Genomic DNA, 26490 nt, shown 5'->3' on the forward strand with positions numbered 1-26490 from the left:
GGTCACTCCTCCACTCCTGCTTCAGATCGGAAAAAAAAAAGTTTCTGTCCATCCTTCCACTGTGAGAAGACAACTCAGAGCTAAGGGTCTGAAAGGATCTGTAACTGTCAAGAAGCCGTTACTAAGAAAAGGAAATAGACAACAAAAAAAGACAATTTGCACTAGAATACTGAAAGTGCACGTCAGAGGTGCATGGATTGATGTCAAAAATTTATGAGTGAGGTGAATTAGATCATGAGAAATAGAATTTACAACCATTTGTCGCTGTTTGCACACTGTGAAATTAGACCTCTGCATTTAACCCATCCGTGCAGTGAAACACCCACATACATGCACACTAGGGGGCAGTGAGCACACTTGCCCAGAGCGGTGGGCAGCCCTATCCACAGCGCCTGGGGAGCAATTGGATGTTAGGTGTCTTGCTCAAGGGCACTTCTGTCATGGACCGTCAGCCGAGGGGATCGAACCAGCAACCTTCCGGGTCACAAGGCTGGTTCCCCAACCGCCAGCCCATGACTGCCCCCTAAAATTTAACCAACTTTTAAGACTGAACTCTGAAAACCTGAAAGCAAGTGTCCTGCAAAGAATGGAAGCTGTGAAAAGGCAAACGGTGGACATGTTAAATGCTGAAAATGATGTTACATGTTTGTTGACATTTGTGTACTTTCTTCTTAAATAGGTTATCTACATTTTTCTTGACGCTGAACAATGAAACATTCACTCAAAAAAGATGGTTCTTGAAGGGTTCCAAAAAGGTATTTAGCACCAAAAACACAGTGTTCACGACTCTATATAGAACCCTTGAAGATCCATCATTTTTAAGAGCGTGTAGTACTGTAGGAAGTGACGGGGCACTAAACACACTGAGAAATGAAAGGCGTCATTCTGGACTTTTGTCTCATATTCATTGTTCTCGCCTTTAATTCAAAGAGCTGGAGTATACAGCAGAAGTAACAGTTCTGACTTTGCTGTCCCAACATTTAAGGAGGACGTTGTATATTTAACAAAAAGCAGAAACAATGTGACTCTACTGTACGTTTCAGATCACATTTAATGATTTGTTGATTCACACGAATCTTTCTAACTCGGTACAACTCGTCCATGGCAGCTTAGCGTTCTCGGCCTCTCTCACTCTCTCTCTCTTACACTAGTCATACACACAAACACTCACACACCCTGCAGCCAGTCAAACCAGCTGAAGAAGTCTCAAAAGGGAACTGTAACACACTGTACGGAATCTGCTTGCCACCAACCAGTAACCATTTCATCATAAAGAGCATCACAGGCCCCCTTTTTAAAGTCCTTTCGTGTCAGGACAGTAATTGCAAGATCTAGCATGAAACAACTCCTTTAAAAACCCATTCATATCCATTCGACCGCATGAGCACCAATGTAGTTTATCTAGAGAATCTAACATAAAAAATAACACTTACTCTATTTCACCTATCTTTGACTGCAAGTACAGAAACACAAATAGCAATAAAAAATACACAGCATTAAAAAGTTGCAATAAGTTCACGATAAATGGATCAGGATCACATTTCAAACTGTTGATACTTGTAATTATTTTCTTTCTTCTACTGTTAATTACATAATATATATAGGCCTATATTCTCCACATGAATACTGCAAGATTTAACAGTCAGAGAAATGTAGTGAATGTTGAAACAAACCCCCAGAGCTTGTGTCATATGGACCATACTGTTATTGCTTCACGTTGACATGGATTTCCAACTAAAGCCATGTGAAGCTACATAGTTCTAATAGTCCTTCATAGTAGCAGGATGGATGGGTAGACGCTTCTTGGACCAACCAATGGCTGTCAACGTTCATATATTAAGATTCAGCACATAAACTTGTAGTGCTTTTGTCTGGTATATGCAGTCATGCAGTTCATCTAAGGTGGAAATACAATCCAGACAAGTTCAAGGCAGCTTCTCTACTGGTCATCAGGGTCCACAGTTTCATCAACTTGGAACGACCAAATGAAGGAAACGTTGCCTTCATCCAATCAGGAGCTTGCGATTGATAGCTGTAGCCAATGAGATTGCCTCATGTCAAATGTCTGGAAGGCAGACTGACTCTTTGGCACATTCTACCACAGGCGGATGGATGCGATGCAGCCAAGTTCTTGGCATGGACACTAGTATGCTATAGAAAACAACGCTAAAAGTAGACAGGGTCAGAGTTTACCACTACATGGTGAGGGCATTTACAGGCAACCATAATTATGAATTACTGACCTTGTAAGTGCATGCATACGCACACTCACACACGCATTCATACTTCCATATGCTTCCCTATCCAACCTCTGATAAAAGTGCATCAACTCATTGCCCTCTTGCAAGACATTCAAATTCTTGTCCTGTAGCCAAACCAGTTCAAATTTATGACATTCAAAAGTGCAATAAATTAGCACAGAGGTTTGGGTTTTAGTCAAGGCAGGAAATAAATAAGACAGTTTAACTGCATCCCAATAAAACCTAGTATTTAAGAGCCCAACATTTTTAGGCCCAGTTCCCATTCAATGAAACCAAGGCAATTTCTTGAAAAAACAAACCGTTTTAAGCAAATGGAAGTGGCGATTCCCTATAAGCTGCCTCAACATTTGGGACTGCTTCAGCAACAGCAAGCTAGTGTGCAAACGGAAATCTAGGTTTCTTAGAGACTTAACAGAATTCTAGGAGTTAACAGAAGTTCTAGCTTATGCAGGTACCTTCTGCAGTACCAACATGTAAAAAGTCACGAGCTTCAAGAACCCAGAAAACAAACAGTAGTCAGAACTTCTGAAAAGGCCAGTCAATGTTTAATAGCTTATCTGAGCCTTTACTGGGCCGAAAATGAATTCATTAATTGAAGGAAAAACCATTTCCAGGGAAATCAGAATTCTAAAGAAAAGAATTTTTTTTAAAAATGAAATAAAAATGAATTAAAAAAAATAAATGACAAAACTCCGGCAGAAAAATGTTCACTCTGGGAACTAGGCTTATTAAAGGCCTGTTTTTATAAAAAAAAAGTGACCTAAATTGTGTCTCACTCTTAATTGAGACCCAGTAAGGTGCAAAGAGATGCTAAAATTTTAAACGATGGTGTGTCGGCAGTGTCAGTTCATGCTTCATTATGGCACGACTGTGTTAACCATCGAATGCGTGTCTGATTGCCACATCCATCTAGGGTAAAAAGGCTTGGCCTAGTGTTTAAGTGCTTCAGAACAAAGCTGTTCAAGAAAAGTGCTACAACAATTTTGGATGAACACAGTAACACGTTTTCATAATTGTGCCTTAGATTGCTTCTAGGTACTCTTACCTACATGATAGTTTTAACTAGTTTGATCAGACCTAAAAAAACGTATTACAAGGTATGGAGAATTCAATCCATACATTCTTAAAGTGCCCACTGAGCTACAACAAAATCCAATCACAGGGCGAAGTCAGCAAGTTTACAGAAGTTAGTTACCACATATACTTCATCTCCATAAGCACTTCTGAACCGTCAGTGTCTGATTACACAAATAATACCACTGAAAAACTAAAGCATCAGGTTAAGCATGGAGGATTTTGAGACCCTGCACTTGACTGATGGCTTGATATTTTGTTGGCCAGTAAAGCCTAAATTGTCATGGCAACTGGCCTATCTCAAGCCTCACTCTACCTTTACTGCTGCATGCTAAGTGGGTCAGGGTGAGTGGGTGGTTGGCAAAGCTTTTCTGAAAGCTCTGTTTCATAATGACAGAGAAACATTTTCAAAGATGGGTCTGTAACAGTCTAAGGGAGGGAGAATCATAGATAAGGAAGGCAAAAACATGAGGCAGCAGGGCATGTATTATGTGGCAGGAGTAAGAACTGGCTCTGCTGTGGCTGGAGTTCCAAGGCTGGCCACTGGGGGAGCTGTTGAGGTTGGGGTTGGAGTGGGTGCGGGTGTCAGAGTAGAGGCAGGCGTGGGTACAAGTGTGGGGTTCAGCGTGATGGTCGAGGTGGTAGTCAGAGCTGTGGAAGTAGTAGAAGCGGCGGAGGTAGTAGCTGAGGCTTGGGTTCGAGGAGCAGCTGTGTCAGATTTGGCAGGAGTGCTGTTTGCAGTAGGAACTGGTTTGTTGTAGTTGAGATTCAGAATGTGTTGCTGCAGATGCCTGATCCAGTCCTCCTGCACTGAGAGAGGGCCATGGAACTCCACATCACAGAACCTGAGAAAGATAAGAACATCAGCATAGGTACTAGCAGTCTAGTAATGGACATTTACCAAATGGAGTGCCACAAGGTTCTATTTTAAGACCATTCATTTTTTTACAGCATCAAGCACCCACAGAAGCCTGTACTGTGATTCTACTTCACGTATGACACAAAAGCACAAATAACTTACCGGCATTTAAGGGAGTAGATTTTTCCCACAAGTTTGACAAGTGGGGTGGATGGAGGCTTTGGGACAAGGGCAGGTACAGTACTAGTGCGAGGTGGTTTTGGGGGACAGCTCTCTCTCTCCCCTCCATCAGCATGTGATGGGTGTTTCAGTGGCCGTCGCTCAATGCCTAATAAAAAATAAAACAACAATAAGACAGCATAATAGTACCTACTAGAAGAAGAATAAAACTGGACACCTTTTTAAATAAAACAAATCAGAAAAAACTGAGGCAGGAAAGCAAAAGAGCAAGAAAGAAAGCATTTGAGTAGCTGTGAAGGAATATGTCCAGAAGAGTGTTTGATTAAGCTCTTACCCCGTGGCACACGGACGTTTAGTTCACTCCGTGCCACTTGGGCGCGTGGAAGAGTACTGTTGGACTGATGTCCCTCACCCTGTGTACTGACTACATGCCGAGAGGAGGCACCCAATCCATTTTTTACATCAACTGCCTGTGAAGATGATCTCCAGGAGGTCTTCATAGCATCCCGTCTGACTGTCCTCCCATGGGACAATGTCAAGGATGCCCACTGGCCTGCTGAAGGCTTCTGAGATACATGGGACACGGGGTCAGAATCAGATGATGGCGAAACAGAAGAACTGCTCCTCTGCAAGAAAAATGCGACAAGAGGCTTTTTTTTCAGTTCAAGCTAAAGGCAACCAGTGAATGTTTCATTCACTGAAGATTTCTGGTGCACATCACTAAGACTATTATGAGTTACTGCTTATCATTATAGCATGTGAGCTGTCTTTAGTACCTTCTTTTGGGCACTGCGCCCACCCTGGAGGTAGCTGCGATGTATCTCAGCTACTGTTTGTGGGCGACTGCGCATCCAGGCACTCAGCGTCTCTATAGGTGAACCATTCACGCACCACTCCGTCACACCAAACTGCCGCAAATGGGCGCGAGCGTGACTGGCCAGCGCTTTCCGGTTCTCAAAGAAGAAACCACACAGCTCACAGCTGGCATCTAGGAAAGAACACAGAAAATGTCAGTCTAAACTGTTCTGATTAATTTAAATTTAGAATGTAGCCCTTGAAAGTATGATGAGAATCCACTGGATCTGAGAAGCACAGTTCTTAATTTTTACAAGTCAAACAAAAATTAGAGTTAGGTATCATCTGCCTTAGTTAAAGAATAAAGAGAGTTTTTCAGGTGTTTCAGACATTAATATAAATATTATATATAAAGCGTTTTGTTGGTCACTTGCTACTAAACACTAGCAACAGATGCTGCATTTTGAGGTGGATAGGTAGCAGGTAGAACTGTACAGCAGAAGAATTTCTGTTGTATTTCAGAATAGCGTCAGGGTCACCCACAGATGTCTAATATAGGCTTCCACAGATTACCAAAAAAACAAAAACCATTTGTGTGCATTTAGTAAGGCACTTTGCTTTTATACGACTGGGGAAATAGGCTACATATGAACATCCATAAAAGTACACTATATATATACACTATAAAAATAAAGTGATAATTAAAAAAAAAAAGCTAAAATGACCAGAAATATTAAATCATGCTTCTGATTTTATATCTGTGCTTCACTGCTCCAGTTTTTATCAACCCAATAAGAAACTCATTTTTATCAAGCTAAATGTGAGCAAGTAGCAAAACCCAGCCCCACATGCTGGAGACAGCCGGTGGCCATGTGGCTACAGGGGCGGAGCCCCAAACATCACATGCCTTGCCGCTAATGAGTACGCCACCTGTGCTGGCTGGCCTGGATCAGCCGATGAGCAGTTGCCATTTCAGAAGCAGTGGCTGAACTAACACCTCTCGTATTCTTTCCTTTTTTTTGTTCTCTTTCTTTCTCTCTCTCTCTCTCTCGACCTACCTTGGGGACAAAACCTTCCTGGCTCCCTGGGCAGACCTGCCAGAGGCAGAACAGTGATCCCCCTGCAGCAGTAAAGAGACAGCTGGCGGCATGTAAAGAGACTGAATGCCCTCCCTGTAGGGACCCTTGATTTGGTTAATTTTTTTTTGAGAGAGAGAGTTATAATAAAATCGGCAAAAGTGCCGCCCTGACCTCAATTTTTCCGTGAACTCGTATCGTCCCTCTGGGCAACACCCCACAATACTTTATTAAAACTGCTTTGACTGTCTTTCAGCATGTTTAGGTCACAGCGGGGAGGCGGACCCAAGTACAGAACCGAAAGCCAGTGAGAAAAAAGGGGAGTAAGGAGATTTACGGGGGTGGAGTGTGTGTATTGGACGTTGTAAATAAGGTAACCTAGAGCCAGACTCGAACCGTCGCTGTACCGGTCGGCGGTCCATGGTGTTACCGCTGCTCCACCAGGAAGCAGAGGTAACTGTGGGTGAAACCCTTCAAGGTAGGGAAAAGGGAAGAGGTGGGAATGTCAAACAAAGGAAACGCTAGAACCAGCGCGCTCAAACAAAAGCTGAGTTAGAAGGATGAAATGAAAGAAAGGGAAAACGAAATGCACCTCCTCTATTAGAGTGCAGGGAAGGTAGACTCTGGGATGGTAGTCCTCTTTTCTTCTTAGTTTTGGGGCAGTTTCGTTTCGTTTCGTTTCTTTTCTTTTCTTTTTATTTTATTTAACACTGTTAAGTACCATACCGGTCACCCCTCTACAAAGCTGTGACAAACACTGCCGTTTGCCGCAGCCTTAAGTAGGGGTGCCTGCAGGTGTGTCGAATGAGCCTAATTAGTCCGTTGCTCCTCCCCACCATCACCCTCTGCTGGCAACAGGTGGTGCAGGCTGGGCACTTTGCTGCCGTCGACCTCTGATGGCAGCAGGTGGGGCCGGCTGGACCCTTACAGTTTATTAATGTTTTTTTTTCTTTGCTGCCTTATTTCTTTACTTAAATCAGACACACTCCATCAGTATCTAGAAGATAACTGGCTAGTCTGTTCAACTCCTAAAATGTACAGGATGTTTTTCTTGTTCATGCATTTTGAGCTACAGTTTTCATCCACTATGTTTCACAGATTGCTTTAAAATGCTTTGGAGAAATCTTTTTTAAAAAAGCAACCTGACTGGAATAAACACACTCTTACCCGTGTGGCCTACCCCATGCTTGTCCGTGGACACTTTGGCCTTAAATGAGAAATCCTGTGGTGTAGGTGAGAAGGTTTTGGACTGGGCTGGTGGTGACCTTTCACCAAGATGTCCGTCAGATGCCAGCACCCTCTTCCCAAGTGGCGCCATACCAAAAAACTTCCCTGCAGGGGGTGTGGCGGACAGCCCTGTGGCCCCCAATCCATGCTTATGGAGGCGTGAGCCGGAGTGGAGCAGGTTAAGAGGTGACTTGCGAGAGACTTTGGGTGATTGATAACCCTGACTGTTCCAAGATGGGCTGCTGTCCTGCCCTGGCTCCTCCTTCACGCCCAGCACAACAGATGCAGGCATGGTGCCTTGCTTCCGCATGATCTCCCACAGCGTGTCGATGGGCGAGCCATTCACAGACCACTCTGTGATGCCCATATGGCGTAGGTGGGAGCGGGCGTGGCTGGAGAGACCTTTGCGGTTCTCAAAGAACTCGCCGCAGAACTCACAGCGAATATCACGTGAGGGTTCTCTCTCTTGAGGCATGACTGGGGGTAACAGAGAAGCAAGTGAATAAGCCAGTAACTCTATTCTGTAGTTTAAATGAATGTTATCACAATTACACAACTTTCCCTTTACCTCAGGTCTATTAAATCAGACATGCTGGTGTCCAAAGATACTTCTTTAGTATTGCGCTGGATCTACTAGATGTAATGGAAGCTTATATAAACCGATCAGCATTGTGCAAACTGCATGCCTAAACCAAACACCTGCTTCAAAATGTAGGGAGTTGTTCAGTAATCTCAAACAGACTTAATGTATGACTACATTAATGCATACGCATTTGTCCATTTTTACATGTAACAGTATGTCATACAGTCTCAGAATGATTACTAATAAAGGCACTGTAGCCAAAATGAAACATTTACCCATTGCTACATCTATTGGAACCATGTCTATCTGTGTCTTACAGTCATACCAGTTATTTCATGGTAATTTCAAGGTTTAAATGAAAGGAAAAAACCCTTCTGATGACGTGTTTTGAGGGTGGAAGTAAATTTTGAAAGACTATAAAATGATACAAATCAGGACTTCTGTCGAGCCAATAAGACCAAGACCTGGCCTACAGAAAGCAACATAACATCAAATCCTAGTACTAAGCGCACACACCATTAACGGACCTCAGTTTGCACAGTTCTAATTGGTAGGGTATAAGCACTGATTATAGCTACAGCAGCCTGGAAAGCAGCCAATGGAAAAACTTGAACACTAAATATGTCTACATTTGTGATACTGGAAATATTATTAATTACTTTTTTAACACGTTTATGTATGACTTATTAATTTATTTCCTTAGTGATTAAATGCACTGCAAACTTACCCAGGCTGATAGGATGCACATTGTCTGTGCTGCTCCAACTGGAATGCTGAGGCTCAGAGCCATACGCTTCACGTCCTTCTACCTCTTCTTCAGTCATGGTGACTTCCACCTGCTTAGGTTCTGGCTTGGGTTTAACCATTACCACTGTGGAGGAGGAGCTGGTGGCAGAAGCTGATGCAGAAAGCTTGCGGGCAGTGGGCTGGTGCTGGCTGGACTGGTGAGTAAAAGGGAAAGTCAAGCGACGATGGACACCCCCTGGTGAGGAAGAGGATTGGAGGGAGGTTCGAGGAGGTCCTGGCCCTGGTGAGGAAGAAGGTGATTTTAAGGGTTTTACGGGCATAACACAAGGCAGACCTCGACGAGCTATGAGCTCTCGGAGCGTGTCAATGGGTGAGCCGTTCACAGACCACTCTGTGATGCCCAGCTGGCGCAGATGGGAGCGGGCGTGGCTGGAGAGGCCCTTACGGTTCTCAAAAAGCTCACCACAGAACTCACAGCCCACATCTTTCATCGGTTCAGCTACAAAGGCAAAACAAGAAGAAACAGTTTTATAAAGCAGTTCTTATTTATACAGTCATATGCAAACATCTGGGCTCCAACGATAAAATCACACGTTTTGTTAATATTCTAAGTGAAAATAAGTAACATCCTCTACAGCGGTCACACTTCTACACAGTTAATACACAATCACTCTTTACTCACTCAAGCCTCAACAACATAACTGTGCTCAGTCCCAGACCTGGAGAATCCTGCACTGTAGTTTTTTTCTCTACACTTTGCTCTAATCCCAGAATCCCAGAATCCCAGAATGAATCAGATTCTGCATGTAAACCTCCTTTACCTTGAGCTGTAAATCATCTCAGTAACTACACTTTTCCATCCAACACAACAACATAAAATACGCATTTCTATCTTGCAAAGTGCCAAAAAAATAAATCAGAAAAGTGTATTGGAACTGATCATTTTTTTAAATAAGTACAAAAACGTCTGTTATGTTTATATGCCAGGATTTTTCAACAGAAGCTGTCACATGCTACTTTGTTTTGTAGAGTCTTCATACCGAGACTATGCTGACTCTAACATGCTTGACTCAGTTTGAGAATGTCTTTATCAGTATTTACACTCGGAACAGCATGAACAGACCCATCCATGCTCAGCCAATACATTTATTTTGTAGCAACTGAGGTTGGACAAGCTTTACAGATTGCTGGTAATAATCCCACTGAACCTTATTAATAAAGTGCAGCACACAACTCAGTCTTTGTTAAAATATGTACATTCAGATTGTGTTATTAATTTCATTTCATGTCTTCTGAGTCTTCATATGCAATGTTGATAATGTTCAAATTGTGGGAAATCTGAAGAAATATGTTTTAATAAAATACAATACTATTTTGCTTTCCAACTTTCTGCATGCACCTTTTCACCATGACTGCATGACTGGGGATAAAAACACTAAGCCTGGTCTCAAAACTATCATAAAAAATTTCTCAATCATCAGGCAGTGTATTAATAACCATTTGTGTTGAATTTCTGTGATTTAGCTTTTAGAGGCATCAGACTCTTCAGACCTCTGCTTCCTACCACGACCACTGTGACCAATACTAATTCAGTACGTTTCTTAAGAGCGGAGCATTTCAAAGGACTTTAACAACTTAATTATAAAGAAAATTTCAAAAATCAGTGAAAATCTCCTTTTACAAGAATGTCATTAGTTGCATTCCTCATATGTCTATAAAAGGACAATATTAATATACATGATGCATTTAAATAATAACTTTCCTCTATGTAGATTATTCATGCATGTCCTTGTCCAGACCTTGAGCATGTATGTCTTATGTGCTCTGAGACAGCTGACTGTGCGACCTTGTGAGAGTGCTGTAAACTCAGCAAACAATCAGTCAAAGCCTGTAATCATGCTAATATGAAATGCATAAAGATTGCCATGCTGAGCCCCAAAACTCAAACACACTACTGAAGATACCCTTTTCTGTTGTGCAACCTAAAATTAGCATGGAGCGTTCCAACCTGCTTAGTTTTGATACGCCATAACAGCACAGTTCAGCCTTGTAGTTTAGCATTTTAAACTGGAAGTTAAATAGCAACTCAAAACATTATAGTAGTCCAATTTGAACAATCTGAGTTGTGAGCTATAATTTCTCATGAGCTGAATGGCATTTTCTACAGAGCTTGTCCAATCTGGAAACAGTTGCTTTGAAAGAATTCCACTAGTGGGTGGCTAAATTATGTTCAAGAAAAAAAAAATGTGTTTAGTCACCAAGAGAAATGGGCATCAGCTCCCTGCTATTCAAACGGAAGACGTGCTGTGTGGAGGGTTTCAGCTTCTTGGTGGGCGGCGCTAACAAGGAGTGCGTAGCCGAGGAAGAGGAGGAGGAGGTAGCTTTAGGGCCGATATCACTGCCCAGTGCTGAAGTTTTGAAGAGGAGAGAGCTGGGAAAGAGGGGCCTCTTAGAGGCTGAAGATGTTGATGTGGACGGAGAGGGAGGAGTCACGCGAGAACTTCGGACCCTCAGGTCCTCCGGGGTGTCAGAGAGTAAGGAATTCGCTCTATGTTTGAAGTCGTCAGTGAGGATGAGTCTGTTTAGGAGGTCGATGGGGGAACCCTTGGACTCAGAGTATTCCACCCCGAAGTGGCGGAGGTGGGCACGCGCATGACTCGACAATCCTTTGCGCGTCTCAAACCATGCACCACATAACTTGCATATGATGTCTTTGTTGGGGTCCGCTTCCATTGCTATAAACAGAGGGACAGAATCTTACCACTTTTAACCTCTTAAACCAGCGGTCTCACAGCACTGACAGCCTGTCACATATTTACAGTTTATCCGTTATTCCAACCAAAAAGTCTTTTTTGCTGCACCCAAATAGATCAGACAGGTAGATTTGCAGACAATGTGGCTACGTACCCAGCAAAACAATATAAAGGCTGATGCTCAAGTTATTAAAAGCAGGCGAGAGGAACCATTCACGTGAAATCTGACACAATAAGACGCTGCTTACTGAGCAAGCAAGTCAATAATTTAGTTACTATAATTTAGTTAGTCAGTTACTTAGTTTTATTTCATATTTTGATTGACCGGTAGTTTAATCTATATTTGTGGATTTAATCACAATTTAATACTTGTACGAATTAAGAGAATGAATTGAATATTTTGCCAATACCTCACTCACAGTATTACAAGTATTACAATACTCACACTTCACTTGCATTAAGCAGAAACGCCAATGCTCTCACAATAAGAGTTCAATGTAATTTTACTATGAAATGTTTACTTGATTTAATTGTGTTCTTATTGGTCAGCGTTCTTTAAGCATTGATAGTATTCACAATATGCCCAGGGAAGCATTTTGTGATGCAATTTATCACAATAACAAAATATACTGACTAATCGAAGTCCAAGGCCAAAAAGATTTATGAAATCCACAACTTCACAGGTTTCAAATCATTTACAGAAAGCTCTAAAAACCAAAACGTTCAGAGAATTATGAACAGAACTGTGAATTATTATCTAACAACTAAAATTAGGTTATGCAGTGATAACATTAGTTTTCAAAATGCTGCATATATGAAAAAAAGTGGACCAATCTCAAATGAAATAATAAACAGACGTTATCATTTATGTTTATGATGTTTCCAATCATTTGAATCAATCACCTAAAATACCCTTTGATATCAAACATTTGAACAGTACTGTGTATTTTATCTCTAGTAAATCATTGAGAGGACACTTTAATAAACCAATGCTAAGTGGAATGAATATTAAAATTGTCTTACTGAGATTCAGAGGGGCGTCTGTGTCCTGTGGAGCCCAGAACGGTCTGGGCGGAGTGGACAGGGCAGCGCTCTGAACCCTGCACATGGACTTATGCTCTTGGGAGCGCAGTGGGGAAGACACAGGCAACAGGGAAGAGATGGGGGCTTTTCTCAGAACAGGGGACGGAGACGGAGAGCGAGACGTTCCAAACGGAGAGGAGGGTAGAGAACCGCATGGAGAGGGGCTGGTTGGAGAAGGGGGAACTTTCACTACACTACCCAAGACAGACAGTGGGAGAGGGGGCTTAATATCCTGCGATTCCTCTTCAAAATCTGCGTCCCTCCTGGGGCTTGGTGTGGGGACGGGTGATGGAGGAGTTTTTTTGGGCGATGGCGCCGGAGCGCATGAGAGGGGTGTGACGGGGGGCTGGGCATCAGTGGCCCGTTCCTTGGTAATCTGGTAGAGAAGATCTATGGGGGCTCCACTGCTCTCAGACACGCCCACACCCAGCTGGCGCAGGTGAGAGCGGGCATGGCTGGATAAGCCTCGTCGCGTCTCAAAGGGAGCACTGCAGACCTCACACTTCAGCAAACTAGAGCCTGGAGAAAATGACACAATGTGAATCCTTAACAGTCACAATCATCTAAAAGTTGGCAATATGGAAAAATACAACAACAACATTTCACAATATACGATATGAACCACAATATTTCGTTTTTCGGAGGTTGGACCTCTCGTTCAAATTCAACTTTTAAATGGCTTTAAAAGTCATAGCTTTGCTGCACAGCACTCACTGGACACCAGCAAGGATAAACCAACAAGCAGGGATAGAATCAGGGAAGAGTTGAAACCACTGACTGCATGTATGCCATATATGATATATACAATCAATGTTGGAACATGCAGCCACTGTTGCTCTCACTAAAAGTCAGTGATGAAAATTGGAAACAGTGTTACATTTAGGTGAATTCTGCATTCACAATATGAAAACAGTATTATCGAATAATTACTTGAAAGTAAGCATTAAGTGATATGATTAAGTGATTAAGATTATTTTGCCTACACATATAGCTATGTAACGGGGAGCGAGGAGGCGGACGCACGTGCTGAGATAAGCGAGATTTATTAAGGGCAAATCCAGGGTCATAGTCTAAACGGTCCAGGTTCACATAGCCCACATGGATAGATCGGGGGGCAGACATGACAGACAAACCAGAACGAGCAGAACAGAGCAGAGCAGAGCAGAGCAGCAGATAACAGTTCATACAAAGACCAGCAACCAGACAGTGTAAAACACAGGGCTTAAATACATAAGGGTAATGAGGGACAGGTGCAAACACAGGTGGAGCCAATCAAGAATGGAGTCATGAAACAAGGGGCAGGACTAGAAAACCAAAACAAATGCACATGGAAGATCAAAACAAAGGGGCACATGGAGTAGTGGGAGGAGCCAACCGTGACAAGTTTTTTAAAAGAAAAATGCAATTACTTCTGATTAACTTCACAAAGTAATGTGATTTGCAAATTATTAATATATATTAGTAAACATTTAATCGTTTGACAACCCAAATCTGTCTTTTTGTGATACATGTTCTAGAAGTACTGAGGATAGAACAAAAGCACATCTTCATATAGAATCTTCACAATATTAAATATTTGCACAAAATTAAAATAGTGACATATTAAATAATAACAATGAATATATCAAAGTACATGGAATGTGGGCCTGCATATATGGTGGTTTTACAAGGTGTTACAACATCCAATAAAGATCAATAAGGGTACACAAACACGTCAACTGATTCAAAGATTAAAGCAATAGTAACTCCTATCATGGTCATCAACCTGCTGTTATCTACAAGTTAAAAACATTAATTTAACCATATGACACTAATGTAACGGACTGGGTTAATCTCAAAGCCAACTCACTCTTGGACTCTGTCTCTTCTACAGGAGCAACATTCTCTGGCTGTAAGAAGGAGCTAGTCGAGCCTGGGCTTGAGCTGAAGTTGTCCAGAAGTGGCATCTTTACAACATCCTCTTTATCCTCTCCACCTAAAACACATACACACACTTTATTACACACTTCTCAATTAACAGTCACAAATTCAAAAAGTCAGTGTATGTCAAGAGTAATACCTCTATAATAAGTCTTAAAACGTACAGATTTCATTTACCAATGGAAAGTCAGCTAATGTAAAACTTTTATTTGCAATTAATAGACTGAGGCTGATTTAGACAGAATCCAAAGAGAGCAGCTGGACCACTACAGATGCATTAAGTGTTACCATCACAGTCTTTTTCAGTGCAATGTAATTAACTAAGGTATGCCATACTAAGGTTGGCCTCCAGCTTTATAGAAATGATGAACCCCCCCCAAATAGACCATCAAATGAACTCCAGGATGTCTACTAAGAAATTACTTTCATCTTAAACACATACATAAAACACGCAATCATTTATACAAAACCAAAAATAGGTCTATATCCAACTTTTGCCTTACTTCTTTTCTCCCTGAGGTCCATTCATGACATTTGAATGCTTTATTTTTATCTTTGTTTTACAGTGTAACGATTCTAAAACCCAGACGGTGAATCCCCGCCGACCCATTTCTGAAGAGAACATTCATTCGTTCACTTATTTGAAGATAATCTAGCATGTTCTTTAGTGTTCTTCTCTTTAGCGCTCCAACTTGTCGGTGATTTAATTTTGAAATTTCGAAAGTAAAACATCAGCGGCTGCCGTACCGGCTTATTACAAAGCTGCATTATTTCGTAATACAGTTAGCATGGCAGACTTTTTTGATGTGTATTTCTAAGCTGTTTTATGTGTATTTTGGCAGGGCTTTAACATTTTTTGGCTAGAAATTACAGAAGCAATCTAGCAACCCTGTTCTTAGTCCTTATTTGACAAAACCATGAATATTATGTTTAACATAAAGACACTTTTCAGTCTTCTACGGCAAGATATGAACTAAACTGAAAACTAAAAACCGTGCCAAAGCTTACTTTGTAAAACGTTTAAGGAGCAAAACTAACAGAACTCGTCTGTAAGAAGGGGTAAAGTATGAAAAACGCACCAGTGCACACAAATGCTAGAATCAGGATTAACAGATCGGGGGATATTTCCCAAAACACGACCTCAGTTCAGCCAGATAACTTAAAGCCAAGCCTGTCCAACAGAACAAAAGCTGAGGGACATGCTTACTGGACAGTCCTCATCTTTGGTCTTAAGTAATCTGGCTGAGAAATCCTATTTTGTGAAATAAAGTAGACCAAAGAGTCACATTCCAAACAAAAACACAGGAGATAAAATGATGAGAAATGACAACTGAAGGCGGTTAGGGATCCGTCTCAGCCACAGTTTCTCCAGAAATCTGTCAACACTGTCCTGACACTGCAGAAGAAAATATGCTTTTCTGACATCTACCACAACACCTAAAGTATTATGCTAGTTTTTACCTTGAGAATGGCTGGAGAATGAAATGGATTCAACTTGCCTGAAATATGACTTACTTTGACGGCACTGTCTGGCTCAGCTCTCAGGAAAGATGATGCCAGACGCTGATTCCAAATACGACTTGATTTATTGTTTTCTGAAGACTTTCATGTCTAGCCGCAATGTTGTCTGTACTGCTGGGTGAAGTGGTGTGAATGGAACAAATCAGGCTAAAGTGGCTGTTAGTTCAGCTCCTTAAAGTGGACAAGACTCACCGCTGAACAGCCGCACAGCACTGCACCTACAACACCTTCACTCAGACAATTTCCCCCCTATTGTGTGCGTCTGCAGGGAGCTGAAAGCAGCCATTTTGCCCCACGCACACAAAACCAGCAAACCGAAGAGGGACCGATTGTGTAAACGTGGAGATTAAGCCAAATACTGAATGCCAGACATCCATTTACATGCGTCGAGACACTGCATGGAGAAAGGACATTGTGTTCTTTGCCTGACAAAAGTAGCACACCTCTCTCTGCTTCCACATTCACTGATCTGCACAAGCTTTTTCTGAAGTCTCTTCTGTCCCAGGGTGGCTCTTCTTAACGGTACAAAGTCCGTCCACTTTAAATAATACACTTTTGTAAGCTACACTTACTTATCTTTCACAGCAATAAACAACAAGAGTAACATATCTTAAAGGGACATTCCAGGATAAAACCAGCATTTAATATGTTACATGTCATGTAATATTCTGCAGCCCTCAGCCTTGTCAGTGTGACACAATTCAGAATTTTGGGTACTTTTGCATTTTTGTCTAACGCTGTTCTTCAATGCAACATCTAACATGCTTTACTAAAATATATCATACAGCCCCCCGAGGTGATACAGTAATACACTGATGCAGAGGCACATAAACACAGACGTGATATTCAGTTTCCGAGCAGTAATATTTGCCTTCTTGCTTCCTTCTGCATTAGAAGGAAATTTCAAACAATCCACCCCACTAGAAACTAGAAAAAACGCTCTGAACTATTGTGCCACTGTAAGAGGGTCGGTAAGCACTTTCTTACAGAGGACGTAGCAATAGTAACATTTACATTTTGGCCAGAATGCCCCTTTAACTGTTTTTAAGCATGATGAGACTCAGACAGCCAAACTGTAACAAAAACAACTGGCAAGCTTTTCAAAAGCTAAAATCTCTTTGAGTACAAAGTCTGCAGCCACACATGCATAGGAAAAAAAACTTCCACTTCACTCACCCTCGGGTTCACTGTCATTATGTTCCTCCTTCCAAGGTGGAGCAGGAGATTCGGGTGCCTGCGGTGCTGCTTCTGAAGTTCCACCCTCCTCGTCCTGCCCTGATACAGGATCCTCCTTCTCTTTATCTGGGTCCTGTTTCTGCACGTCGGAGGTACAAGAAGGAGGGGTGGATAGAGCAAGATCCGGACGCTTGGAGAAGAGCTCCCGGAGGACGTTGATGGGGGAAACAGTGACCTCCCAGTTGGTAATTCCAAAGTCTCTGAGATGGGCGCGGGCGTGGCTGGAAAGTCCTGCCCTGGTGTCAAAGCCAGCGCTGCAGAACTCGCAGCGCATCACGCTGAAGGTTGCTGGATCAAAGTTGGCAACTGGCAGCAAGGCATCAAGAACAGTATCAGAGAAACTGACGCTGGAACAACTCCAGTCCTGGAGCCCGCCCTGCAGTGCACGGTTTTGTGTTTTCCCTGCTCGAACACACCCGAATCAATTCATCAGCCGGTAGCACAAGAGTGTTAGAGCAGGAAAAACCATAGAGTCCCAAGGGCTGCAGGAGCGGTGTTGGGTGAACAGTGATAGAAAGTTCAGTTCAATTCACTTTAACAGAACTTATGAAGGCAGCAGGACTAATATGTGCTACACTGTTTCCTCGAATGAGTTTTCTCTTAAATTAAAGAGGCATTCTGGCATAAAACTAGAGTTAACAGCATGAATATGTTGTTTTTACATCTTAAAAGAAATAAAAAACACTTCAAACTGCCCACCCTCATGTTTCCACTCCAAAGCAGAATACAGAAAGTAGCTTACAGAACATTATTAGAAATTAGAAAACAAAAAAGTATTTTAATAAGTGTCTGGAAGCTTCTTAGAAAAGGACGTTTCATTTGCTTTACAAAAGTTTACTTTTGCTTTAAACCTCCATCAGATTATCTCTATTTTAATTAAACTGCAACATTTTCAAACAGTTTCCAATGCTGAAAATGTGTTCTCTGCTCTGCAAATTCTGCAAATATGTACTGTGACGTTGTAAACTTTTTGAAACTTAAACTTCTTATGATATACTTTTAATTATTAATTCAGTCCTTAATGATAACTTTCATGATGCTTTCATAACACAGGTCTTCAACAATGACAAAAAACGGTTAAAATACTGTAGAAGTGGCTGTCCTTACCTTTCTTCTTCTTCTTTTGGTAGGAGAACTTCTTCTCAATGGCATTAACCTCTTCTGGGGATATGAAGTGTCTGACATTGTAACTGACTCCAACTCTATTGAGGTGACCCCTAATATGATTGGCCAGTCCGATTCCATTGTCAAAACGGTCTGGGCAGTAGGGGCACTTCCTTCCCACGCTCTTTAACGAAACACCCTCTTCGTCTTCCTCATCCTCCTCTTCAGTTAAGGCCTCAAGAAGGCGGTTAAAAACAGCCTGCTCTTCCACTTCGTCAAGGTCATCGTCATTATCTTCATCGCCAGCATTATCGTCATCGTTTGCGTCAGTGATATCTTGACCACACTTATCCTCTCTGTTTTCCAGTATGGTCTCCTCATTCCCCTGATCTTTGGACTCCTCACTGGTCTTTGGTGGAGGGGAAGGTTTAGAGTCTGAGGACACAGTAGAGGACTCTTCTCCTACAAGAAAATAAGAAAGCAGTAATGTGAAGGGAGGAGCCACAGGAGCACTGTACCTCCAAGAAGAGCTGCTCACTCATGGCCTTGATGAGGCAGTTATATCTGGTTTGGACTGGTAGCGAAGAAATGGTGTTTGCAATTAAAGTCATGCTATGAATACACTGGCAGGGTGCTTGCTGTTGTGTCATTTAAAAAATCCAGACTTGTAAAAAGCTTTTTCCCTCTTAATTGGCCTGCTTTTAAATCGGTAACCTTCCAGACCTTTCTTTTCTCAACTGCCATTTCCCACAATAATGGCCAGTTAAGCAAAACAACATGTTGATGGGTTATCAACTCAAAATAATAACACTTAAAGACTCAGTGTGACACAGCAAAGTGAACACAAGGCGGAAGTAGCCTGTAAATTCTTTCATTAACAAACAAAATATGAACACAGTCAATTATTGGGAGCACACTGTTTATAACTACTGGTGGGGTAGTTCTTTTAAAGAGTTAACATTTATAAATAGCTAACTATTTCTCTCAAACTATAACAGGATATCTTTACTATTACATCTTGGAAAAAGTAATCTCACTATTTTACTTTGCCTTTTACCCCTTTGAATGACCAGGGCCCACCGGCTGCGCCAAAATTTTGTTACACGCTTCTATAACCTACAAATAGCTCAAACAGTTTGCAAGATCCCTGTAGTTACTGACTAATAAGCCTTAGTATGTAATAAGACAGGGATTTTAAGGGATTAAATTGATCTCTACAACCCAAAAGAACCTGTACCAACTGGAAAGTTGCTACTAGGAAAAGAAAAGTAGTCCTTTCGCCAGGAAAGATGCAGCCAATCACAGTACGTTATGTAAAAGGCACGTCTCTATCCTTATAGTCACACACTTTTTTTCAATTATAAATGAGTGATTTAAGACAGTCACTTTGAAATAAAACTGCACAGAACTGTTAGTTAATGTTTCTTTTTAGGTGAGGCTGACGCTCTCTGTGCTTCATCATAGGGATCTCGATCTGTATTCACGGTCGGTTAGTATTTAGCCAAGAATTTCAATTCTAAAGTGTTATTTTACTTTAACACAATACTTTGTAATGTGTTTTTCAGCTTAGATTAGTTATGATCACAATTTTGCAAACTTTTGTACAAATTTCATATTTTTTCAAGCATTGAAAACAGCTATTTACATCAGCTGGGTTTTAACACCTGTGCAAGCACCCTGAGCAAGACCAGGACTGTACAACTGGAACAAAAATTCAAATGTGGGCAAAATGCATAAAATGGAGAGATGCAATGAACATGAATACACCAAAAGTGAGAACTACGTCTACTCTGACTTAAGGAGAACCTGACTTAGGAAAATAAGACATAAGTTAAACCTACTGAGACTCAATTAGAATATACACACTACTCTGCATCATTAAGAGACCTCTGAGCCTCAGCCTGTCACTCACCCATAACTCTGTTGTATGAGAGGGGAGTTTGGAGGTCAGAGCTGAGGGCGTTTATGAGGACGAGAGGTAACTTGTGTCTGAGCTGGGCCTGCTGCCCCTCGGCCAAATCTAGCCTCTCTGTCGCCCCCCGAAGGCTGGCTGAGAAACTGCGCTTCAGCTGCAATGCCAGGGCAGGTGCCTCCAAAGGGTCTGCAGGGGGAAGCAAGGGGTCGACCAGGTTCAGATACGAGAAGAAACCTGGGCTTACCCCAAATAGTGGCCAATAGTATCAGACATAAACTGGAAAACAATTTTTTGAGGCTGAGCATTTATCTCCCAAGTATTCGCCCTTGCTGACTAGGGCGACGGATGAAACCCTTTTTAGAAGAAAAAAAAAAGTACTACCCTTCTCTTAATCAATAAATACATTTCCACCAACAGCAGCCGATAATGAGCATCAGCCAGTGGTGGGAGAACTGCACCACATGCCTTTAACAAACACAACATTAGACATGTCATATGCATGCATCACAATAAACACACAATGCACAAATTATAAGACCAATATAAAAACTGGATATGAAACATTTAATTATATGATCATTTGGTTGATTGTGACTGTCAATAATACTGCAATCTTTTCTGTTCCAGAACACCAAATACAAAATATGCTAAAGTAATACATGAAGTAACACATTTTTTGAAAATGTTTTAAAAATAAATGTGCTTACCAGACACAATAATGAAATGGGTTTGAAGCAAGGAGAGCATTAGCTTTCATATCATTAAAATGGTTGCTCTTCTCATGTTTTTTTATGTTATTTGACTTATTTTATAACCTGGCCATACCTATTCTGATGGCCAGTTTTGGCTCAGCCTCTGGCTCTGGTAGTGGTGCAGCTTCTTTTTGGTCCTCCTCTGTTGTCTGCTCAGTGTTTTGGTTCTGGTTCTTAGCATCGTTAGTGTCGGTAAGCTGAGGATCTAGTCGGCTACTTCCTCGCGTCCTCCCCATTGAATCCCTCACAACTCGTTTTGAGCGTCGTTTCCCTGTACTCTTGAATGCAACATCCCTGCGTCGTGGCGCCTTTGCATTTGAAGGAACTGGTGCAGGAGTTTGGGGCTTTTGGAAGTCCTCCTTTGCTAGACCCACCTGTGTTGACCCAGATTCCTCCTGCAGGCACTGACCCACAGGAGAAGGGGCATCAGTCTGAGCACTTGCTACCTCTGGCTGCTCTACAGATTCTGCTGGAGTTGCAGAGACAGTGTGATCCTGGCTAGATCCTGGAAAGGGGTCACCCTCGTTCTCAGCCTGTGGGTCACAGGCATTGGGATGAGGGTGGTCAACTTCAGGGTTTTTTTCCATTGCTTGCACAGAGGCTCTTGTGGGATACCTCTCATTGGGCAGTGTGGTAGCAGGGCTTGATGCTACATTCCCAGAAAGTCGTGTCTGACCTTTTTTACGGGACTTTTGCTGGGAACGGGGCGAGGCTCGAGGGACACCAGCCTTCGCTCGAGTGGTATGTGTCTTGGCATGGTCAGCAAGCTCTTGAGGCACATCAGAGCTGTAGTTGCACTTGAGACAAACAAACTGGCCACAGACGACAGAAGGTTCTTTAGTTGTTGGATGCCTGGGCTTTCTGCGACTGGTTTGCAGTACTGTCCCCTTTCCTTCATCATTTAGCTTTCCAATCTCTTCCAAGATCTTGCGTCGTGATTCTTGATGCCGTCGGTGGTGATCCACCAGCACTAGCCTGTCAGAGAACTCCTGACCACACTCCATACACTCAAAGCCAGTCTTTTTGGTCCGCCTCTTTCCTGCACCCTCCTCGCCACGCTGCCCCTTTCTCCCACCATCTGGGGCATGCTCTCGCATGTGTTCCCGCAGATGTGTTCGTCTTTTGAAGTAAATGCTACATTCCACACAAGTGAAAATGTCCTGGCAAAGCTCCCCTTTGAGTCCTTTAGGCCTCGCCCTCTCCTCAACTTTCTCCTCTTCCTCCTCCTTAAACTCAAACACCCCTGCTTCATCGTTAACCATCTTAGCACGGCCCTTTGCCCTGGCTGGGGTTAATCTAGTCTTCCTGCTTGTCGCAGTTGTGCGTTGCCAGGGGTTCAATCCAGAGAAAGGTCTCAATAAGGCCCTCTTCTTTCTCCTACGCTGGATAAAGGTGCAATGTGCCCAGGGACCTGGTGGAGGACTTTCTGGGTCTGAATCACCTGGAAAGGTGTATACATCCCGTTCAGGAACCTTCCTCACCTCCTCCTTCCTCTGATCAAACTTCTTAACCTCTTCTTCCTTTTTTTGGCATCCCTCCTTTGGTTTTGTGTCTGAGAAAAGTGACCCAGCCTGGTCCGACACACTTCCAGCTTTGTCTTTTTCCACTGCAAACAAAATGGAACACTACATGATTCAAAAAGGGTAGCACTGTAGAACCCACATAATGCTGCTCAAAAGTAAAGGTCTAATTAATATGCATTTATTTTCCTGCAAAAAACAACGCAGTTTCAAATGCCCCTCCCTCCAACTCTCACGTTGCGCGGTGCTGGACTGTGCAATCCTTGGCTCTCCATATGTTTCGTCTCTACCTTGATCTCTCCTCTCCAGCGGACTGGCCAGCTCCCTCTCAAAGAATAAGCTCTTGGATGCCTCAGTTGCTTGGTAAACCCCACGGTCAACTCTGCACATTCAAAAAGGGTGCACAGAGCAGGATTATAACAAAAGATCAAATAGAACACAAATAGATTTGTTTCATGATCTCAGTTTTTGGTCTCTTGTCTTCTTCCATCTTTCCATTGTCATTAATGTTTTTAAGCAAGATGTAATAATAACAACTGTCAAAATAACTGGAAGTGCCAGTCTGTATATCCACAGGCGTTAGCCATGTACACTGGGGTCCAAAAGCCTAAGACCACACAAGAAATCCAGATTTTTATATTTAAACCTGGATAAAAACAGCAAAATTTAGAAAAACTGAAAACAGTTATGAACAAGTTATGATAAGTATTCAACAGGTAATAAATTTGTGACCCTGACAGTGGGTCGGATTTTTTTCATGCTTTATCTTCCATTTCAGGTGAATTTGATCTACCTATCAGAGGCTTTTGCATAAACTTATGGAGTCTACACCAGCTCAACTGCACGTCGTCATTATAGCAAAAGGGGGACAAACCAGATACAAATTTCATTCTGAAACTGTTTTTAAATTCTAGACCCACTGTTAAGCTGATATATCATTTGTAACAACACAGTTTATATTCAAATTTGAAAACAGAAGCATTTTCACTGGTGCTCTCAGACCTTTGGACCTCACTGTACCTGTAATATCTGTTTAAAAAAACCTGTCCCACTTCATCTCACCTATCTTGTTCCTGTCCACAGGTGGGACTTCCTGGACTGTGAGCAGCTAGGCCATGTGGATTAGAAAAGTGCTGAAGCTCCTCTTCTGACATACACCATTGGGAACAACACAAACAGCACACAAGTGACTTAACACAGGAGCAGACCCACGGGTAAATTTACAGCACTTAGACAACAGCACTTTTCCAGGAACATCATTCACACAACAGAAATAAAAACGGCAACCTAACATTTGCTTAATGATGCCTAGATCCTTGATCAGTGTGCTCTATAATACACCACAAACCAAAGACTTACAAACATAAAAACAGTAATGCAAAGCGCACTGTATCCTCGCCAACGTGCACCGACATAATGAAAATAATTACCATCAAATATTTCTTTCTCAGAGTCCGAGTCCCATGTTAGAGATGAAGGGAAGGCTGAGGATCGAGCTTTTCTCAGACTGTTCTCATAGGGTTCAATTCTGGGGAGTAGGCTTCTTGAAAGCCCAGAGTCAACTTCGCCATGACCGCTCTCCAGACCACCACCTTCGGACAATCCCCCCTGTATGTGTGTTAATAAAAGTTAGACAGAGTTAGCGGTTAGGAGTAGAGGGTATGGTAAATATATCACAATATTTCCTTTTTTTCTGAGGTTTGGTAAGTCGGGGTCAGGGACGTGACAATGCATCGTGACACATTGACACCACTATGCAATAATATGACATTGTGCATCTGCATTGTGGGGATGTAATGATGCATCATGGAGAAAGGACATTGTTAAGTTTTCACATGATCAGCTCCAACTCACTCGAGCACTCCTACTGCCACACAGAGTCGTTAGTATGTAACGTGCAACAACAGCAGTGTTTTTGAGGTGCTGAGCATCCATAACATACTCAGAGAGGCAGAATTTATCACGATGCAATGAAACTCATTAATGCTATAGAACAGAACAGAAGAGAAGAGCAGGATGCAAGAACCCTCAGCATTTAGAAACACATGTCTAATATGGGACTAAGCTCTCCAACGACGTACAGCATCTCAAGCGCAACTGGATGAGAGAGGATGTGTATAAGGAAAGGATCTGTTCATCCTCGTACCAGCAAGCTGTTGTTGAGCAGAGAGGGGGATGCTGATGGCCCGCCGATGGATGATGGATCAAGGGGATCCATGCTGGACGGAGGACCTACACCAGGCTCCATTAGTCTGGCACGCTGGTCAGCTGCACTTCACCTACATAGCTCCTCTTCTGTTCACAGGTAGACAGAATACATACACACTCTTTAAAAAAATCGTTCTTTAAGGGTTCTTTAGTAACGACAATGTTTTCATACAGAACCATGAACACTCAAAGAACCGTCTGCATGTTTAAATAGCTCTCTGCGCGGTGACACGGTTCTTCAGACTGACTGACCTTCTTTACAGCAAATACTATTTTCACAAGACTGACATCGTAACAACAGCAGAACCTTTCTGGGTGCTAGGTAGAACAAAAATCCACACGGAGAACCCTAGACAATGCACTCTCCATCAACCCCAAGAAACATGTTACCACGCAAAGAACCATTTAAGCATGAAACAGCTCTAGATAGAACTCGTGGCTCTACACAGAACCACTATTTACTACAGAACCCTTAAAGAACCGTCTTCTTTAAGAGCGTGGGTCGTCTTGCTCTTGTACTCTGGTTTGGAGAAAGGATGGGGTGAGCAGGCTGTGAGGTAATGGCAGGGACAACGCAGGAACACTTTCCAGCAACTTGACGTGTTTAATTGTAGCGACCACTGTAGCCCACCCGCCCGATTTTTTTTTTTTTTTCCCACCTGAATGAAGCAAAAAAGGCGAAAAGCGAAAGTGCCACATTTCATTCCTCGGTCGCTCCACCTGCCTGCTGCAATCTGGGACCGTCTGTCTGACCTATTTCAACATGTCTGGTTTCAGTAAATTTAGCGCTGTCCTTGTGATGACGAACGCTGAGGAGACAACGCTCTGCTCCTCGCTAACGATGATGGAGGGTTGCTGGAGAGTGCTTAGGGTGGGCTAGCCTAGCCTCAGCCCAGGGTGGAGGGGGGGAAGGAACAACACCCCGTGAATGTTAAATGCCCCCTCAGATAAGCAGCCGCGAGGGAAAGCCAGAAAAAAAAATTGTGCAACACTCACCGAAACGGCCTGCCTGGCTGCCTTAGTCCTCTCCGGAGCGTCCTGCGTCCAGTCGCACGCAGCAGCGGCTCTGCTTGGTCTACTCGGCCCGAAGTCTCATGTAAACACGCCCGCTGTGCTGCACCGCTGCTCCTCCGGCTCTGCGCCGAGTGTGTGCGCGGCGCTGACGGCTAAGCGGCCGTGCTCGCAGAGAGCAGCCCGGACTCCATGTTGTTGGCTTCGGAGGGACGCCACGGCTGCGATGGTGACGTTGGCGGGGTGGGGAAGAGTTGCTGCTGCTGTTAACCCTGGAGTTGTTGCACTCAGAGAGGGCAACTATTTCCCTCCTAGTCGGCCGTTAGACCGCTGGGATCAGCCTGCTAGGGTTAACTCTTCCACAGAGCCCCGACGCTGAGTTTAAACCAGCGCTGCGTTTCAAGACTGTGAAGAAAGCGCCGCGTTCAGTGCGAAGCGCGTATTAAAGCGCCCATATCGTGGAAAAACTACATTTTGCGAACCATTTTTACCCAAAGAGTTTTGTGTGGTGTATAAACACCGTTAAAGTGTCGAAACGCACCACTGTCCTCACGCCGTGTGTGTGGAAATTAAGATGGCTGTTTCCATTGTTTTTGTGATGTCACAAAATCCAACGCGTTCGCTGATTAAAAGTTTAAAAATCGCCCTTTAAATGTTCAAAGTCA

At 42.8% G+C, this 26490-nt stretch overlaps 1 protein-coding gene and 1 long non-coding RNA gene across 4 annotated transcripts; both read right to left on the minus strand.

Moving 5' to 3' along the window:
- Window positions 1–891: 891 nt before the first annotated feature.
- si:ch211-194b1.1 (protein Wiz) lies at window positions 892–26431 on the minus strand. 3 transcript variants are annotated; one of them, XM_037544510.1, is made up of 17 exons: window positions 25811–26431; window positions 24753–24901; window positions 24037–24214; window positions 23669–23750; window positions 22843–22988; window positions 21160–22692; window positions 18423–18881; window positions 17256–17621; window positions 14488–14613; window positions 12579–13157; window positions 11061–11537; window positions 8783–9301; window positions 7413–7949; window positions 5151–5362; window positions 4709–5000; window positions 4357–4522; window positions 892–4180 (listed from the first exon to the last, which is right to left on the minus strand). In XM_037544510.1, exons 2-17 carry the CDS (start codon window positions 24852–24854, stop codon window positions 3823–3825), a joined length of 6132 nt encoding a protein of 2043 aa, XP_037400407.1. In that variant the 5' UTR covers window positions 24855–24901; window positions 25811–26431; the 3' UTR covers window positions 892–3822. The 3 variants fall into 3 exon arrangements, with proteins under 3 accessions (XP_037400407.1, XP_037400408.1, XP_017561151.2); XM_037544511.1 differs by having other exon boundaries at window positions 22897–22988; window positions 23669–23753; XM_017705662.2 differs by having other exon boundaries at window positions 23669–23753.
- Window positions 6437–7406, minus strand: LOC108432076. The gene is made up of 2 exons (XR_001858198.2): window positions 6838–7406; window positions 6437–6716 (listed from the first exon to the last, which is right to left on the minus strand). It is a non-coding gene; the product is annotated as an uncharacterized LOC108432076 (long non-coding RNA).
- Window positions 26432–26490: the final 59 nt, after the last annotated feature.

Source organism: Pygocentrus nattereri, chromosome 14 (assembly GCF_015220715.1).
Source record: "Pygocentrus nattereri isolate fPygNat1 chromosome 14, fPygNat1.pri, whole genome shotgun sequence".
Classification (NCBI taxonomy): Eukaryota; Metazoa; Chordata; class Actinopteri; order Characiformes; family Serrasalmidae; genus Pygocentrus; species Pygocentrus nattereri.